At 39.3% G+C, this 18,075-nt stretch overlaps 2 protein-coding genes across 6 annotated transcripts in view; one reads left to right on the top strand and one right to left on the bottom strand.

Moving 5' to 3' along the window:
- The first annotated feature begins 894 nt into the window (after window positions 1–894).
- c11h14orf119 (chromosome 11 C14orf119 homolog) lies at window positions 895–2,762 on the top strand. The gene is made up of 2 exons (XM_035170596.2): window positions 895–1,635; window positions 2,221–2,762. Exons 1-2 carry the CDS (start codon window positions 1,327–1,329, stop codon window positions 2,392–2,394), a joined length of 483 nt encoding a protein of 160 aa, XP_035026487.1. The 5' UTR covers window positions 895–1,326; the 3' UTR covers window positions 2,395–2,762.
- si:ch211-14a17.10 (early endosome antigen 1) overlaps window positions 2,592–18,075 on the bottom strand; it is a 27,541-nt gene continuing 12,057 nt past the window's right edge. The window contains exons 40-69 of one of the 5 annotated variants that reach the window (XM_047342034.1): window positions 18,007–18,069; window positions 17,298–17,366; window positions 16,772–16,855; window positions 16,491–16,577; window positions 16,236–16,319; window positions 16,066–16,134; window positions 15,895–15,984; window positions 15,712–15,801; window positions 15,521–15,610; window positions 15,340–15,429; window positions 15,170–15,250; window positions 14,886–14,948; window positions 8,755–8,901; window positions 8,580–8,621; window positions 8,457–8,504; window positions 8,162–8,230; window positions 7,628–7,711; window positions 7,347–7,433; window positions 7,098–7,181; window positions 6,928–6,996; window positions 6,757–6,846; window positions 6,574–6,663; window positions 6,383–6,472; window positions 6,201–6,290; window positions 6,031–6,111; window positions 5,747–5,809; window positions 4,898–4,960; window positions 4,711–4,815; window positions 4,369–4,416; window positions 2,592–3,461 (exon numbers count right to left, since the gene is read on the bottom strand). In XM_047342034.1, coding sequence (XP_047197990.1) covers window positions 2,908–3,461; window positions 4,369–4,416; window positions 4,711–4,815; window positions 4,898–4,960; window positions 5,747–5,809; window positions 6,031–6,111; window positions 6,201–6,290; window positions 6,383–6,472; window positions 6,574–6,663; window positions 6,757–6,846; window positions 6,928–6,996; window positions 7,098–7,181; window positions 7,347–7,433; window positions 7,628–7,711; window positions 8,162–8,230; window positions 8,457–8,504; window positions 8,580–8,621; window positions 8,755–8,901; window positions 14,886–14,948; window positions 15,170–15,250; window positions 15,340–15,429; window positions 15,521–15,610; window positions 15,712–15,801; window positions 15,895–15,984; window positions 16,066–16,134; window positions 16,236–16,319; window positions 16,491–16,577; window positions 16,772–16,855; window positions 17,298–17,366; window positions 18,007–18,069 — 2,864 coding nt within the window. In that variant the 3' untranslated portion in view covers window positions 2,592–2,907. Of the gene's footprint in view, window positions 3,462–4,368; window positions 4,417–4,466; window positions 4,568–4,710; window positions 4,816–4,897; window positions 4,961–5,746; window positions 5,810–6,030; window positions 6,112–6,200; window positions 6,291–6,382; window positions 6,473–6,573; window positions 6,664–6,756; window positions 6,847–6,927; window positions 6,997–7,097; window positions 7,182–7,346; window positions 7,434–7,627; window positions 7,712–8,161; window positions 8,231–8,456; window positions 8,505–8,579; window positions 8,622–8,754; window positions 8,902–10,411; window positions 10,493–10,581; window positions 10,672–10,763; window positions 10,854–10,954; window positions 11,045–11,134; window positions 11,225–11,304; window positions 11,374–11,474; window positions 11,559–11,727; window positions 11,815–12,008; window positions 12,093–12,532; window positions 12,602–13,241; window positions 13,305–14,885; window positions 14,949–15,169; window positions 15,251–15,339; window positions 15,430–15,520; window positions 15,611–15,711; window positions 15,802–15,894; window positions 15,985–16,065; window positions 16,135–16,235; window positions 16,320–16,490; window positions 16,578–16,771; window positions 16,856–17,297; window positions 17,367–18,006; window positions 18,070–18,075 lie in introns of those variants that run through there. The other 4 variants (XM_047342036.1, XM_047342035.1, XM_047342037.1 and 1 more) reach the window with 4 other exon arrangements.

The raw sequence follows: 18,075 nt of genomic DNA, 5'->3' as shown, positions 1-18,075 counted from the left end.
GTGCCACAACATTTCATTGGTTGTTTTGAATTTAATTAAAGAGGTCCTTCTATAAACATTACTATACAACTCTATGTTTATCTTTTGAAATGCAATCAGAACAGATTCATATATTGGTAAATTTTATTGATATTTACAAAAAAAGAATATGGTTGTTTTCCCTCCTCTGGTCAAACTCACTGTCACTGTTACCACCCTCACTTATAGCCTTTCCCCTGCCTTTATTAGAAGCATCATCATTTAACCATAAGTGTTCTTATTCTTCAATTACTCTATTATCTATAATCTGGGATCAGCTTGTCCAGATTTGATTTGGTGTACTGTTTTTTTCCCCATCTGGCTCTGATCCAATGTGGCTTTGGTTTTAGAAATCTGCAACAGTGTTTTAAATAATCTTTAGCCTCTCTTGGATAGTTTTGTCCAGATTTGAAAAGTCTAGATGTAATAATTATGGGATCTGGTTCAAAATAGCCAGTGTTTTTTTTTTCAAACAGGGAAATGCCAACGAATACTATTTTCCTAAATAGCAATAAAGTTTTCAGAAATATGATTCTGTGTTTTGAAGATTCTTTAGACTCTCAGGGATCATCTAGTCCAGATTGGACAAGTGTAGGGTCCGTGCGTTTAGTCGATATAAGGTCAATTTTCTACATGTAAATTGAAAAAATGTGTGTAGTGGTTTGTTGATAAATGTGTACAAGGTGCAAAACAAGCAGTGAAATTGTCTTTTTGTATTTTCATAAATTAAATACTTATTTTAATAGTTTAAAAAGTATCAGGCAGAGTCAAAGTTGAATCTAAAATCTCAGAAAAGTAAAAATGTGCATAAAACGGAGTTAGTGTAAATCTTTGTTTCCCTTATTTTCCCCCTTAGCTGCAGAATCGGAAGGTGTGAATGTGAAGCCAACTTCCTTCTGTGAGTATTTGTTGGTGAGATTAGCGTGACTCTGGTTAAATATCGCTGCTCCTCAGATATGTGGACAATAAGCTGATTTAACTCTTCGTCCATAAAAACATGGACCCACAGACAACTGCTAATGTTGAAAATAGTCAATGTTGGTTGTGATCGTCACTTTGAATGAAGATCCTGACGTTAGCATCGCTTAGAACTGTGCTAAGCTACATAAGGTGAAGTACACTGTTGATCGCTTCTGGTGAAGGACTTGTATTTTCTCAGGCTGAATCAAACGGGTCTTTCTGAAGGTTTGTTGGGGTTCTAACATGTCAGCCCAGGTTTAAATCATCTGCAGTCACAGCAGCTCACTGACGGCCACAGACATCCAGTGTAGCATTCACTCCAGGCTCAGACACCCAGCAGCACCGACCATGTCAACACAACCCTGGGCCGGTGCTCCCGGCTGCTGCGCTCCCAGCTCGGAGGACTTTCCACCGGCTCCCCGGGGTGTCGTCAGCCCCCCGAGCCTGGAGAAACTGTCCTGCGCTTCTTTTCTGAGCGCGGGTCAAGTGATGCAGCCGGAGCCCATCTCCTATGTGACCCTCCAGGAGCAGCGGTGCGTCCTGAGCTGGTTCCAGGGATGGACCACCACCCAGAAGGAGCGGTTCTTGCAGGACCTGCTCGGTAAGGCTGTGCCCGGGAAGGTGTGCACCCTCCTGGATTCGCTCAGTACTCTTCAGGTACGTCCCTAACAGGTTGCACTACATTACAAGCAGTACAGAGACTTTATAATCAGGCTTTGGAAATATTGGATTAAAAATCTCTCTGCTTATCATCACTGAAAAAAAATCAACTGGATATGGTTTTGAAATTGGTGAAGAAACATGATTAAACTTTCAGGTATTTCACTGATACTTGGAACACTGTAGCCAAAGAACTAAGGAACACCACATTTTTACCTCCTCCAATTCTATTTTTTTATTTTTTATTTATTTGTTTGATACGTCTGTTTATGTTTTGATTACTGGCCATTTGTGTTTTTTGTGCTTTCCATGTGTTATGTGCCTTTGTTTGTGTCTGACTCTGCAGGTTCTTCTGTGTTTTTATAAATATGTTTATTTGTTATTTGTATGATTTTTTTTTTTTTACCAGCAACCTGCCAGGGACTGCAGATGAAATCGAACCTATATGCCTAAATCTGGCACATTTACATGTTGGACTTAAGTACACATATTAATTCATCTGCTTTGTCCCTTTTTAAAAAAGTAAACATTAACATATTATATTATAATTTCTGACATTTATCAACTGCTTTCTTCTACAAGGTTAACGACAAACTACCAAACATCTTTGAATGCCAGCTGCGCCTGTGGACACAGTGGTTCGAGTCTTGGGGAGAAGAGGAGAGGAATCACTTCCTGCACATTCTGGAGGAAAGAGATCCAGTGTTTGTTTCCCACTTTTACAGCAGTGTAGCTGGTACAGCAGGAAGAGACTGAGCGATGTCCACACTGTGACAGAAATCAAGTGAATGTTGAAAAACAAAACGTGTTACAGAAGTGACGTGTGGTGGGCAGAGTGTATTAAATCTGAGCTATTTTGATTTTCTTTTCCAAACAAATGTTGGATTAGACTTATTTTTGAAGGTAAACCATTTCATATAAGGATCAGGAATTATAATTCAAAGCAGTTCATATTTCGTCAGAACATATTTTACTTGCACACCGAAAATTGTTTATTCATTTCAGATGTAAGAACATTACATTTACAATTGTACAATATTTTTCCTGTACCAATTGATTGACATGGACAAGAGACCGAACCTTTTCTTTTTTACACATAAGATTAAATAAGTTGCATTGTTGTATATTTGCAGTGTTTTATTGTCTGAAATATTCAACAGCATTAATAAGTATGTGAACTATACTGCATTCACAGGGATTATTTTGTTACTTACTGAGGTAATTATCAATGTGATACTGTACATGGATAAAACTTAAATCACCACCTCCCTATTTTATCCAGTCAGTTGATCCAGGGGTCAGTAAAACAATCGGAGTACGTCTCTCAGTGTCCTCGACACAAAAGTTGATGAATGGATGGATTTTATCAGTAAACTTTTGACTTTGAAATGAGTATATATGAGACCTGGCACCTGCATCGTAAAAAGAGACCTGTCCCTTTTTATAATCCAGCAGAATACCCAGTGTCAGAGGCTGCGTCTGCACTGTAAGTTGCACAGGTCTGTTATCAGCAGCTCTGTACTGGCCCTGTTTGTTTTTAACTATAGTCCAATAGCCGTTTGTTGGATTGAATGAAATCGACCCCCTCCTTAGAGCAGATTCACTGGCCATTCCAAGGTGGTAACAAGACTTCCCAGCGACAGACACCTCCCAGTAATGTCTTCCACTTGAGAACCCGGTGTCACCCAGGACGGCAACTACCACATCAAAGCGGCCTTGGTGGTCATGGACGTTTTGTATTTCTTCAGCAGTGGACATCTCAGTATAATCTGCAGACAGAGCTATTCTTGGGTTTGCTGTGTTCGGATCCAAAGTAATCTTCCCTGGTAACAGAGAAAAGCAGGAGACCATGTGAATCTTAATATCAGATTTAGAAAGGAGGTCAACATTAGAGAAATGAAATCAGCACTCATCAGATTTTTATGTCACTGTAGAGGCCAAACTATCAAATGTCAGCCAAGCCCCAAAAACACTGGACACTACATTGCCCAGAATGCAAAGGGGTGGCCTTTTTGACCTCGGTAAACCTCCAAATTATAAAAAGCCCACACCTTCAGGTTGTAAGGCAGGTTCTTTGTTAACAAGACTGGGTCCAAACCATAGATTGTATATAAAAATGCACCTCGACTGCAGGTCGGGAAAGTGAAGCCAAATATGTAAGCGCCTGAAACCTGTATTCTATCTAATGACCAGCAGAGTTTCAAGTCTTTTTCGATACAACATAATGTTCATTTAGTAAGTTATGGTCCCATTCATAGTAAAACAGAAGACAAAGCGTGGTTTGCATTGGGGCATGGACACCATGTGATTGACAGCTAGTGCCGACCAATAGGTGCAGAGCGCAGGTGTGGGTGGGTGTGCAGTGTCCTTGAGCTATCGGTCAGGCTCCACCCCCCTCCTCTGAATCTGGTTAGGTTTTGTTTCAAAAAGCCAAGATGGCGTCGGACAAAATGCCCAACTCGAATCTTCAAAACAGCAGTTCACAAACCAATTGGTGACGTTGTGTTGGGTGGCCACTTGGATCATAGTATATACTGTAGCTGGACTGTGTGAGGTCAATAAGTGCAGAATATTGTCCCAGGTAGCCCTGACAAGTACACTGAACTCAATGTGGAAGGTTGGTAGGGGCCGTACAGTTAATCAGTGTGTGGTTGTATATTTTTTATCATGTAGGTTTTAAATGAAATATGAATGTAAAAGAAATGATATGAACTCATGTGTTTGACTCACTGGTAAAGATCGTCCTACCCTCCAAATTACTGAGCTGGTTTTGAAGACCTGGGTAAAGAGAAAAAACAGAGTAAAGCAGCAATTCTTTGTCGGACAGGTAGTTTGCAGGACAACTACAACATACTGTTGTAGTTGTCCTGCAGTCTGTTATTCTCTGTGGTCTTCTCTTCTAGCTCCTGTTGCAGTCGGTCCTCTAAGACTGTTGGTTAAAAAACAACGTCACACAACACACTGGATCTCAAGAGTTCAGGACAGCACAATGAAACCTGCTGCTTTAAGTTAACTTTGAACTTTGCACATCCTGATTGAATTTGCTTATTCTGTGCACAGAGGCAAACTTACTCTGATTTTCCTGCTGCAGCTGTTTGAGGCTGGTATCCCTCTCTTGCAGCTGTCGCTCCAGACGATCCATATCCTGCTGGCACACCTGCAGTTGTCTCTGTTGCTCTGTTGGATCGAATATTCACTTCAACAACGACTCAAAATGACGGATGGGATCCTAAGGACAGATACATATTGAGGCTCTCACCTTCAGAGAGGGTGTTCTGATCGTTGCAGCACATCTTCAGTTCTTTCAACATTTGTTTTAAATCTGAAAGATGGAGGGTGATGAAAAAGAGACACATCAAACAGCAACTAAAATAACAAATGTAAAGGACAAAGGCAACATCTTGATGAATGCACTTAATCACTTTCTTGCTGAGATTTAGATGAGAAGATAAACACACGTCTCATACAGTAAATAAGAAGATGCTGCTGCTTAGCTTAGTTTTATATAAATACTAAGGTAAGCGAGGGAAGCAGCTAGAGTGGATCTGCCCGCAGAAAGCCTGACAATGTACTACTGACACCATGGTCAGACACCGCTTAACAAGACCCCATGACACTACCTTTCTGCAAAAGTTTCGTAATGTTAGAGGTTTGTTTGAAGACCAGAATGTCTAAATGTGTGTGTATGATGTGTCTGGGGTGGTGGTGGAGATTTGAGCTTAAACTTTACAACTTAACAAATATTTACGCATACAAGTACGAATGCACAGTCTGCACTTTGTTTGTGATTTTTATAGTAAAAGAAGCATTTGAAGATTGGAATGACATGTTTTGGTGTCATGTGTGTCTTTTTGGGGATCGGTTCAGCTTGGTTTGATGTAGGCTCACTTGACCCTAAAAGTCACTTCAAACGCTACTGTGTGCCAGATGTGGTGAAATTCCCTCCAGGCTTTGCTTATATATTTTGTTTGAATGGATGACCCGAAAACATGGTGCTTCCAACCACGGCTGTCGCCAGCGCAGAGCCATGAAAAACAACATGTGTAACATAGATCTGTACAAAAGGCAAATTTCCCAAAACAAAAAAGATATTGAGTGCATTACTCACCTCTGTTGGAGTTTTCCAGTTTTTTATTCTCTCTTTGTTGTGTTTGAAGTTGTTGTTCCAATTCTGAGAAAGATGACAGAAAAATAAGCACAATGGCAAGAAAACCATGAAGATTCCAGATAGAAGAGGAAGGTTGCCGGATGTTTGTTTAAGAGAACATACAGAAGATTCAGTCATTAGGTGTTGGTCTTATATGAATACATGTGTGTATAACAGCCATTCTAGCATGCAAATTGTGTGACGACAACAGAAGCCCATCATAGGAAAATAACAAATGGACAAACCATTAATATTTTTTCCAGCAGCTTGTGATGCCTGTTTCTGAGCCTTTGTCAGCTGTTCCCTCAGATCAATGATCTCCATTACTAGCAGAGACACAGACACAATGTTATTTTGTGCTTCAAGGAAACAAACAACACGACAAGAAACAGTCGCGACTAACAAGCTGTCATACACAATTTAAAATTCTTTGCGTCTGCATCCTTGAGTTGAAGTTCGCTGTCTTGCAGTTGCCTCTTTGACAAACTCAGTCTCGCTTGAAGCGCTGAAAATGAAACACAAAATCATATAATCGAACAATTTGCCTGCATTTGTTTTTTGCATGTTACAATGAAACTGTAAAACTTGATTGCTTACCTGCAACGTTCTCAGCATGTTGGTCTTTGAGGTCTGATATTTTCACTTCCAGTGGTTTGATTTTTTGGTGAAGTTCCATAATTCGAGCCGCTATACAAAACAATAAAAGCTTGTTTCAGCATTCTGAAGGTAATTAATCAGTCTCCTCCTTGTTCTATTTGTTTCTAATCAAAACTGATCAAAACACTCACACAGATTAGAAAACGTCAAATCACTGGAGTCCAGCGCCAGTGTCTTTTCTGTTATCTGATTTCTGATGTCCTCCAATTCGTTCTCCAGATCTTGAAGAGAGACATAATAGATTTTTATCAATTTCCTCAAATTGTAGGAAAAAGTGTACAGAATAAATGTGAGGATTTCCTGCAGCTTCCCACCTTTAATTTTCTTTAACTGAGCTTCTGACTGACTCTCTTCTTGCTTCTTCAGTCGTGCTACTTCTTCTTGAAGAGTCAAAACCTTAAAGACTAAAGGAGGAACGCTTGAATTAGATAAATTCACCAGATACAAAAGACCAGGATCAGCAATGGCAGCACCATTTCACTCACGCAGTTTGGTATTTTCACTGTTTTCATCTTGAATTCCTTCGATCAGATCATTCAAATGGTCCTGCATTGCTTTAGACAAGAAAGATACATTGTGTTTATTTTCTTAATTCATTTCCTTCTTAATGGCCACGGGTCTGGAGTTCTTATGGAGAAGTGTTTCTGTCACTCACCTCTAATTTTACTGTAATCTGTGTTGTTTGCTGCCACGTTCACTAACTTTACTATCTCTGTTTGTAATGAGATAATATGTAGAACTGAAAGACAAGAGGAAACATTAATCCAACATAAAATGATAACCCTATTCTTGCACGTTAGGTTTCCTCAATTGACCATATACATACAAAAATGTTTGCTGCTTTTATTAGGTGGTTAATCTTTGCAAACATGAACGATCAATCAATATGTTATGTCCCACTCACATCTTTGGGGTTGAGCGCTTCTTGCTTTCAGCTCCTCTGTTTTTTCGGCCAAATTGTTGTTCTTTTCCTCTATTTGTTTTTGAAGCTCTGCAGAGGAAAGACAATAAAATATTTACATTTAAATTCTGCTCCTCTTGCTTCAATATGATACTTTTTAATTATTTTACCTGTTACTAGCAGCACAGTCATCATTTTAAACATACATATTCATATTTTACTGTGACAGTGCCATATTTTGTGCATTCATTGACCTGAATAATTCAAATGACAAAGACACCAACCTTGTATCTTGGCTTCAGAATCAGTGTTTTGTAGTTGTCTCTTTAACTCCTCCTGCTGCAGGGTTAATGTAGAAACTTGAAGAGCTGAAAGCACCATGTTAAAGAACTGTTAAACTCAGGAACTGTAATAAAAGTGTTTAAAGTTTTTCCTCATCTTTAAAACTTTCCATTAACAGCAACCAACTGTGTTCATATCAATCCATTATCTTTACCGCTCTCCGAACAAGATCTGTTTTTTGACAAATATTTTCCACATGACCAAGCTGCCAGATGTAAAAAAAAAAAGAATTGTGAAGGGCTTGGTAAATACTCCTGTATTTTTGTAATGCAAAGCCAAGACAGTAGGATTATTTGTGAACAGAGAGCAAATGTGTAGGTGCATCTGAGAAAATCCGTCAGGCTTGAGTTTGTCCATGTTTAAATGTTTTCATAGGAACCAGACTAATGTATTCTCACCACCTATAACCTGTAAAATAAACTGGACCTCCACTCACACGTGACTGAGCGAAACAGCAACACAGTTCCATCTCTTACCAAGTGAAGTGACACTGTTCGATTCATTCTGCAGTTTCTTCAGCTTCTCATCCAGACCGATCTGCAGATCTACAGGCACACATTGGATCATAGTATATACTGTAGCTGGACTGTGTGAGGTCAATAAGTGCAGAATATTGTCCCAGGTAGCCCTGACAAGTACATTGAACTCAATGTGGAAGGTTGGTAGGGGCCGTACAGTTAATCAGTGTGTGGTTGTATATTTTTTATCGCGTGGGATTTAAATGAAATATGAATGTAAAAGAAATGATATGAACTCATGTGTTTGACTCACTGGCATTGATCGTCCTATCCTCCACATCACTGAGCTGGTTTTGAAGACCTGGGTAAAGAGAAAAAACAGAGTAAAGCAGCAATTCTTTGTCGGGGTATTCAACAGAACAGAATGAATATTTACCTTGCAGCCTCTCCGCAAGTTCGTTCTTCTCGTTTTGCAGGTCTAGCATTGAAACAGAAGTGAACAGGGATATATGTTTTATAAATAACCACTGGAGTAGCCACTAGCTTCCCTCTGTTACACTGAATGAATTGACGTTTTGTGGGTTTGCGCATATTCAGAGGGTTGAACATACTGTTGCAGTTGTCCTGCAGTCTGTTATTCTCTGTGGTCTTCTCTTCTAGCTGCTGTTGCAGTCGGTTCAGCATGGCGTCCTTCTCAAGCAGCTGCTGCTGTAGGTTTTCAACATTCTGCTTGGACTGTTGCAGTCGGTCCTCTAAGACTGTTGGTTAAAAAACAGCGTCACACAACACACTGGATCTCAAGAGTTCCGGACAGCACAATGAAACCTGCTGCTTTAAGTTAACTTTTAACTTTGCACATCCTGAATGAATTTGCTTATTCTGTGCACAGAGGCAAACTTAGTCTGATTTTCATCTGTTAGACTGCCTCGCCTGTTCCTCCGACTCCTGCTGCAGAGGTTTGATCCTGTGGATCCTCTCCACAATCTTCAATCATACACACCCTCCCTATTTGGCGGCCTATTTAAGCTGCACATATTTCCCATGTCTCCCATTGCTTGTCAAAGCTTCTGTTGCCCTACGTCAGTATCGCTGCCTGTGTGATTCACCCCCTCCACCAACCAGCATCCACCAATAGGCTCAAACAAGGGGTTAAAGATATTTGCTCATCCCTCTTCATTATATCTAAGTAATCATATCTGGGGAAGTGATGAAGTTGGAGCCTAGATGCCAAAACTCTGACGAAGTTTTCCTGTTGCAATAAACATTCAAACATGAGTGGTCTGAACGAAATGTGCTTTGTGTGGTCACCTTGACGTTTGACCCCCACCCAGCAAAATTTAAAATCAGTTCATTCTTGAGTCAGCAGGGGCGTTCATTGCAACAAAGTAGGTAAAGCAGGCATTTAACTGGGGCCCTGAACTGAGCAGAGGCCCGCAGAAAGCCTGACAATGTACTACTGACACCATGGTCAGACACCGCATCAAGACCCCATGACACTACCTTTCTGCAAAAGTTTCGTAATGTTAGAGGTTTGTTTGAAGACCAGAATGTCTAAATGTGTGTGTATGATGTGTCTGGGGTGGTGGTGGAGCTTTGAGCTTAAACTTGACAACTTTACAAATATTTACGCATAACGATTTAATGCACAGTCTGCACTTTGTTTGTGATTTTTATAGTAAAAGAAGCATTTGAAGATTGGAATGACATGTTTTGGTGTCATGTGTGTCTTTTGGGGATGGTTCAGCTTGGTTTGATGTAGGCTCACTTGACCCTAAAAGTCACTTCAAACGCTACTGTGTGCCAGATGTGGTGAAATTCCCTCCAGGCTTTGCTTATATATTTTGTTTGAATGGATGACCCGAAAACATGGTGCTTCCAACCACGGCTGTCGCCAGCGCAGAGCCATGAAAAACAACATGTGTAACATAGATCTGTACAAAAGGCAAATTTCCCAAAACAAAAAAGATATTGAGTGCATTACTCACCTCTGTTGGAGTTTTCCAGTTTTTATTCTCTCTTTGTTGTGTTTGAAGTTGTTGTTCCAATTCTGAGAAAGATGACAGAAAATAAAGCACAATGGCAAGAAAACCATGAAGATTCCAGATAGAAGAGGAAGGTTGCCGGATGTTTGTTTAAGAGAACATACAGAAGATTCAGTCATTAGGTGTTGGTCTTATATGAATACATGTGTGTATAACAGCCATTCTAGCATGCAAATTGTGTGACGACAACAGAAGCCCATCATAGGAAAATAACAAATGGACAAACCATTAATATTTTTTCCAGCAGCTTGTGATGTCTGTTTCTGAGCCTTTGTCAGCTGTTCCCTCAGATCAATGATCTCCATTACTAGCAGAGACACAGACACAATGTTATTTTGTGCTTCAAGGAAACAAACAACACAACTAGAAACATTCGCGACTAACAAGCTGTCATACTCAATTTAAAATTCTTTGCGTCTGCATCCTTGAGTTGAAGTTCGCTGTCTTGCAGTTGCCTCTTTGACAAATTCAGTCTCGCTTGAAGCGCTGAAAATGAAACACAAAATCATATAATCGAACAATTTGCCTGCATTTGTTTTTTGCATGTTACAATGAAACTGTAAAACTTGATTGCTTACCTGCAACGTTCTCAGCATGTTGGTCTTTGAGGTCTGATATTTTCACTTCCAGTGGTTTGATTTTGTGGTGAAGTTCCGTAATTCGAGCCGCTATACAAAACAATAAAAGCTTGTTTCAGCATTCTGAAGGTAATTAATCAGTCTCCTCCTTGTTCTATTTGTTTCTAATCAAAACTGATCAAAACACTCACACAGATTAGAAAACGTCAAATCACTGGAGTCCAGCGCCAGTGTCTTTTCTGTTATCTGAATTCTGATGTCCTCCAATTCGTTCTCCAGATCTTGAAGAGAGACATAATAGATTTTTATCAATTTCCTCAAATGGTAGGAAAAAGTGTAAATAAATGTGAGGATTTCCTGCAGCTTCCCACCTTTAATTTTCTTTAACTGAGCTTCTGACTGACTCTCTTCTTGCTTCTTCAGTCGTGCTACTTCTTCTTGAAGAGTCAAAACCTTAAAGACTAAAGGAGGAACGCTTGAATTAGATAAATTCACCAGATACAAAGACCAGGATCAGCAATGGCAGCACCATTTCACTCACGCAGTTTGGTATTTTCACTGTTTTCATCTTGAATTCCTTCGATCAGATCATTCAAATGGTCCTGCATTGCTTTAGACAAGAAAGATATATTGTGTTTATTTTCTTAATTCATTTCCTTCTTAATGGCCACGGGTCTGGAGTTCTTATGGAGAAGTGTTTCTGTCACTCACCTCTAATTTTACTGTAATCTGTGTTGTTTGCTGCCACCTTCATTAACTTTACTATCTCTGTTTGTAATGAGATAATATGTAGAACTGAAAGACAAGAGGAAACATTAATCCAACATTAAATGATAACCCTATTATTGCACGTTAAATTTCCTAAATCGACCATATCTATGGTTAAAAAAATGTTTGTTGCTTTTATTAGGTGGTTAATCTTTGCAAACATGAACGATCAATCAATATGTTATGTCCCACTCACATCTTTGGGGTTGAGCGCTTCTTGCTTTCAGCTCCTCTGTTTTTTCGGCCAAATTGTTGTTCTTTTCCTCTATTTGTTTTTGAAGCTCTGCAGAGGAAAGACAATAAAATATTTACATTTAAATTCTGCTCCTCTTGCTTCAATATGATACTTTTTAATTATTTTACCTGTTACTAGCAGCACAGTCATCATTTTAAACATACAGATTCATATTTTACTGTGACAGTGCCATATTTTGTGCATTCATTGACCTGAATAATTCAAATGACAAAGACACCAACCTTGTATCTTGGCTTCAGAATCAGTGTTTTGTAGTTGTCTCTTTAACTCCTCCTGCTGCAGGGTTAATGTAGAAACTTGAAGAGCTGAAAGCACCATGTTAAAGAACTGTTAAACTCAGGAACTGTAATAAAAGTGTTTAAAGTTTTTCCTCATCTTTAAAACTTTTCCATGTACAGCAACCAACTGTGTTCCATTATCTTTAACGCTCACAGACCAAGATCTGTTTTTTGACAAATATTTTCCACATGACCAAGCTGCCTGATGTAAAAAAAAAAGAATTGTGAAGGGCTTGGTAAATACTACTGTATTTTTGTAATGCAAAGGGAGACAATAGGATTATTTGTGAACAGAGAGCAAATGTGTAGGTGCATCTGAGAAAATCCGTCAGGCTTGAGTTTGTCCATGTTTAACTGTCTTCATAGGAACCAGACTAATGTATTCTCACCACCTATAACCTGTAAAATAAACTGGACCTCCACTCACACGTGACTGAGCGAAACAGCAACACAGTTCCATCTCTTACCAAGTGAAGTGACACTGTCCGATTCAGACTGCAGTTTCTTCAGCTTCTCATCCAGACCATTCTGCAGATCTACAGGCACACATTAAGACAACTGACAGAACTCCAAAAGACGTTGTTGGGGTAAAAGCTAGTTGACATAGGAGGACGACAAAACACTTAAATTCTGATGAGTGTGAATCATTTATTACCTCTGCAAGGAGGTTACATCTTCAATGTTGTTAATCTGACTGTAAGTAGGATTATGCAAAAACTACTGAACTGATTTTATTGACACTTGGTAGAAGATTGGGGCAAAAAGAAAAATAATTAATTTGGAAGCAGATTTGATTAAGGGGGCTGATGCAGGAATTTTTTTTTTTAACTTTCTTTGACATGGCAGGGTATCCACTCTCTAAGTGTCCTAATACAGTAGTTGCCAAGGTACGTTTCTTTATCTACATGTCATGCCTGCAGTTTTGCTGTTACTATGCTTTCAGCAAGATTTTCCGTCTCAGCGATTCTCCAGGGTAGCACTCTCTTCTTGTTATTCACTAAGTTTTAAGCCACAATCACAAAATAATGAGCAATTCACTGCCTATACTACAACCCAGTTCATAAGACAGCATGTATTTGATATTGTCAAAAACCTATACATCCTGCAACAGAGTCCCAAAGGACCGCTTTTTCAGTGCCGACCAAGAAGGACACAAAGTCAACAGGTTTCCCTCACCTTGAATTTTCTGCCCAAAGCTGGAACACTGTGCTGCCGTCTGGTTCAGTTCATTCTGCAGAGCTATAGTTGTAGACAAAGGCAACATCTTGATGAATGCACTTAATCACTTTCTTGCTGAGATTTAGATGAGAAGATAAACACACGTCTCATACAGTAAATAAGAAGATGCTGCTGCTTAGCTTAGTTTTATATAAATACTAAGGTGGAGGGAAGCAGCTAGAGGGGATCTGCCCAAAGGTGACATAATCCACCAACCATCACCTCTACACACGAGTGATTAACAATTTATATCTAATTTGCTTAATACAGAAAACATAACTGTATGTCTCCACAAACCAGTCAAGTAGCAGGAAATATGATCACTATCTCCCTCTGTTCTTGAGTTGAATAACAGCCAGAAAAGTGTTTAAGCAGAACACTGTGATGTCACAGTGAAGTTGATCTTTCACTATTTGGATTTGAAATGTCATCACTCTATCTATTTCATCCTGTTAGACATTTGAATCAAAATGTGCCATATGGTAGCATGTACATTTTGAGTTATGGCTGCAAGTGGCGCGATGCTTGTGAGCTAGTTCAGGCAGCACACTCGAGCTGCGCTGCTCTAATCATGTGACGTGCCTCACTCTCCACAATCTTCAATCATACACACCCTCCCTATTTGGCGGCCTATTTAAGCTGCACATATTTCCCATGTCTCCCATTGCTTGTCAAAGCTTCTGTTGCCCTACGTCAGTATCGCTGCCTGTGTGATTCACCCTCCACCAACCAGCATCCACCAATAGGCTCAAACAAGGGGTTAAAGATATTTGCTCATCCCTCTTCATTATATCTAAGTAATCATATCTGGGGAAGTGATGAAGTTGGAGCCTAGATGCCAAAACTCTGACGAAGTTTTCCTGCTGCAATAAACATTTCAAACATGAGTGGTCTGAACGAAATGTGCTCTGTGTGGTCACCTTGACGTTTGACCCCACCCAGCAAAATTTAAAATCAGTTCATTCTTGAGTCAGCAGGGCGTTCATTGCAACAAAGTAGGTAAAGCAGGCATTTAACTGGGGCCCTGAACTGAGCAGAGGCCCGCAGAAAGCCTGACAATGTACTACTGACACCATGGTCAGACACCGCTTAACAAGACCCCGATGACACTACCTTTCTGCAAAAGTTTCGTAATGTTAGAGGTTTGTTTGAAGACCAGAATGTCTAAATGTGTGTGTATGATGTGTCTGGGGTGGTGGTGGAGCTTTGAGCTTAAACTTTACAACTTAACAAATATTTACGCATACACGTATGTAATGCACAGTCTGCACTTTGTTTGTGATTTTTATAGTAAAAGAAGCATTTGAAGATTGGAATGACATGTTTTGGTGTCATGTGTGTCTTTTTGGGGATCGGTTCAGCTTGGTTTGATGTAGGCTCACTTGACCCTAAAAGTCACTTCAAACGCTACTGTGTGCCAGATGTGGTGAAATTCCCTCCAGGCTTTGCTTATATATTTTGTTTGAATGGATGACCCGAAAACATGGTGCTTCCAACCACGGCTGTCGCCAGCGCAGAGCCATGAAAAACAACATGTGTAACATAGATCTGTACAAAAGGCAAATTTCCCAAAACAAAAAAGATATTGAGTGCATTACTCACCTCTGTTGGAGTTTTCCAGTTTTTTATTCTCTCTTTGTTGTGTTTGAAGTTGTTGTTCCAATTCTGAGAAAGATGACAGAAAAATAAGCACAATGGCAAGAAAACCATGAAGATTCCAGATAGAAGAGGAAGGTTGCCGGATGTTTGTTTAAGAGAACATACAGAAGATTCAGTCATTAGGTGTTGGTCTTATATGAATACATGTGTGTATAACAGCCATTCTAGCATGCAAATTGTGTGACGACAACAGAAGCCCATCATAGGAAAATAACAAATGGACAAACCATTAATATTTTTTCCAGCAGCTTGTGATGTCTGTTTCTGAGCCTTTGTCAGCTGTTCCCTCAGATCAATGATCTCCATTACTAGCAGAGACACAGACACAATGTTATTTTGTGCTTCAAGGAAACAAACAACACAACTAGAAACATTCGCGACTAACAAGCTGTCATACTCAATTTAAAATTCTTTGCGTCTGCATCCTTGAGTTGAAGTTCGCTGTCTTGCAGTTGCCTCTTTGACAAATTCAGTCTCGCTTGAAGCGCTGAAAATGAAACACAAAATCATATAATCGAACAATTTGCCTGCATTTGTTTTTGCATGTTACAATGAAACTGTAAAACTTGATTGCTTACCTGCAACGTTCTCAGCATGTTGGTCTTTGAGGTCTGATATTTTCACTTCCAGTGGTTTGATTTTGTGGTGAAGTTCCGTAATTCGAGCCGCTATACAAAACAATAAAAGCTTGTTTCAGCATTCTGAAGGTAATTAATCAGTCTCCTCCTTGTTCTATTTGTTTCTAATCAAAACTGATCAAAACACTCACACAGATTAGAAAACGTCAAATCACTGGAGTCCAGCGCCAGTGTCTTTTCTGTTATCTGAATTCTGATGTCCTCCAATCTGTTCTCCAGATCTTGAAGAGAGACATAATAGATTTTTATCAATTTCCTCAAATGGTAGGAAAAAGTGTACAGAATAAATGTGAGGATTTCCTGCAGCTTCCCACCTTTAATTTTCTTTAACTGAGCTTCTGACTGACTCTCTTCTTGCTTCTTCAGTCGTGCTACTTCTTCTTGAAGAGTCAAAACCTTAAAGACTAAAGGAGGAACGCTTGAATTAGATAAATTCACCAGATACAAAAGACCAGGATCAGCAATGGCAGCACCATTTCACTCACGCAGTTTGGTATTTTCACTGTTTTCATCTTGAATTCCTTCGATCAGATCATTCAAATGGTCCTGCATTGCTTTAGACAAGAAAGATACATTGTGTTTATTTTCTTAATTCATTTCCTTCTTAATGGCCACGGGTCTGGAGTTCTTATGGAGAAGTGTTTCTGTCACTCACCTCTAATTTTACTGTAATCTGTGTTGTTTGCTGCCACCTTCATTAACTTTACTATCTCTGTTTGTAATGAGATAATATGTAGAACTGAAAGACAAGAGGAAACATTAATCCAACATTAAATGATAACCCTATTATTGCACGTTAAATTTCCTAAATCGACCATATCTATGGTTAAAAAAAAATGTTTGTTGCTTTTATTAGGTGGTTAATCTTTGCAAACATGAACGATCAATCAATATGTTATGTCCCACTCACATCTTTGGGGTTGAGCGCTTCTTGCTTTCAGCTCCTCTGTTTTTTCGGCCAAATTGTTGTTCTTTTCCTCTATTTGTTTTTGAAGCTCTGCAGTGGAAAGACAATAAAATATTTACATTTAAATTCTGCTCCTCTTGCTTCAATATGATACTTTTTAATTATTTTACCTGTTACTAGCAGCACAGTCATCATTTTAAACATACAGATTCATATTTTACTGTGACAGTGCCATATTTTGTGCATTCATTGACCTGAATAATTCAAATGACAAAGACACCAACCTTGTATCTTGGCTTCAGAATCAGTGTTTTGTAGTTGTCTCTTTAACTCCTCCTGCTGCAGGGTTAATGTAGAAACTTGAAGAGCTGAAAGCACCATGTTAAAGAACTGTTAAACTCAGGAACTGTAATAAAAGTGTTTAAAGTTTTTCCTCATCTTTAAAACTTTCCATTAACAGCAACCAACTGTGTTCTCCATTATCTTTACCGCTCTCCGAACAAGATCTGTTTTTGACAAATATTTTCCACATGACCAAGCTGCCAGATGTAAAAAAAAAAAGAATTGTGAAGGGCTTGGTAAATACTCCTGTATTTTTGTAATGCAAAGCCAAGACAGTAGGATTATTTGTGAACAGAGAGCAAATGTGTAGGTGCATCTGAGAAAATCCGTCAGGCTTGAGTTTGTCCATGTTTAAATGTTTTCATAGGAACCAGACTAATGTATTCTCACCACCTATAACCTGTAAAATAAACTGGACCTCCACTCACACGTGACTGAGCGAAACAGCAACACAGTTCCATCTCTTACCAAGTGAAGTGACACTGTCCGATTCAGACTGCAGTTTCTTCAGCTTCTCATCCAGACCATTCTGCAGATCTACAGGCACACATTAAGACAACTGACAGAACTCCAAAAGACGTTGTTGGGGTAAAAGCTAGTTGACATAGGAGGACGACAAAACACTTAAATTCTGATGAGTGTGAATCATTTATTACCTCTGCAAGGAGGTTACATCTTCAATGTTGTTAATCTGACTGTAAGTAGGATTATGCAAAAACTACTGAACTGATTTTATTGACACTTGGTAGAAGATTGGGGCAAAAAGAAAAATAATTAATTTGGAAGCAGATTTGATTAAGGGGGCTGATGCAGGAATTTTTTTTTTTAACTTTCTTTGACATGGCAGGGTATCCACTCTCTAAGTGTCCTAATACAGTAGTTGCCAAGGTACGTTTCTTTATCTACATGTCATGCCTGCAGTTTTGCTGTTACTATGCTTTCAGCAAGATTTTCCGTCTCAGCGATTCTCCAGGGTAGCACTCTCTTCTTGTTATTCACTAAGTTTTAAGCCACAATCACAAAATAATGAGCAATTCACTGCCTATACTACAACCCAGTTCATAAGACAGCATGTATTTGATATTGTCAAAAACCTATACATCCTGCAACAGAGTCCCAAAGGACCCGTTTTTCAGTGCCGACCAAGAAGGACACAAAGTCAACAGGTTTCCCTCACCTTGAATTTTCTGCCCAAAGCTGGAACACTGTGCTGCCGTCTGGTTCAGTTCATTCTGCAGAGCTATAG

This window comes from Hippoglossus stenolepis, chromosome 11, assembly GCF_022539355.2.
Source record: "Hippoglossus stenolepis isolate QCI-W04-F060 chromosome 11, HSTE1.2, whole genome shotgun sequence".
Lineage (NCBI taxonomy): Eukaryota > Metazoa > Chordata > Actinopteri > Pleuronectiformes > Pleuronectidae > Hippoglossus > Hippoglossus stenolepis.
This window is presented reverse-complemented; position numbering and strand designations above follow the sequence as displayed.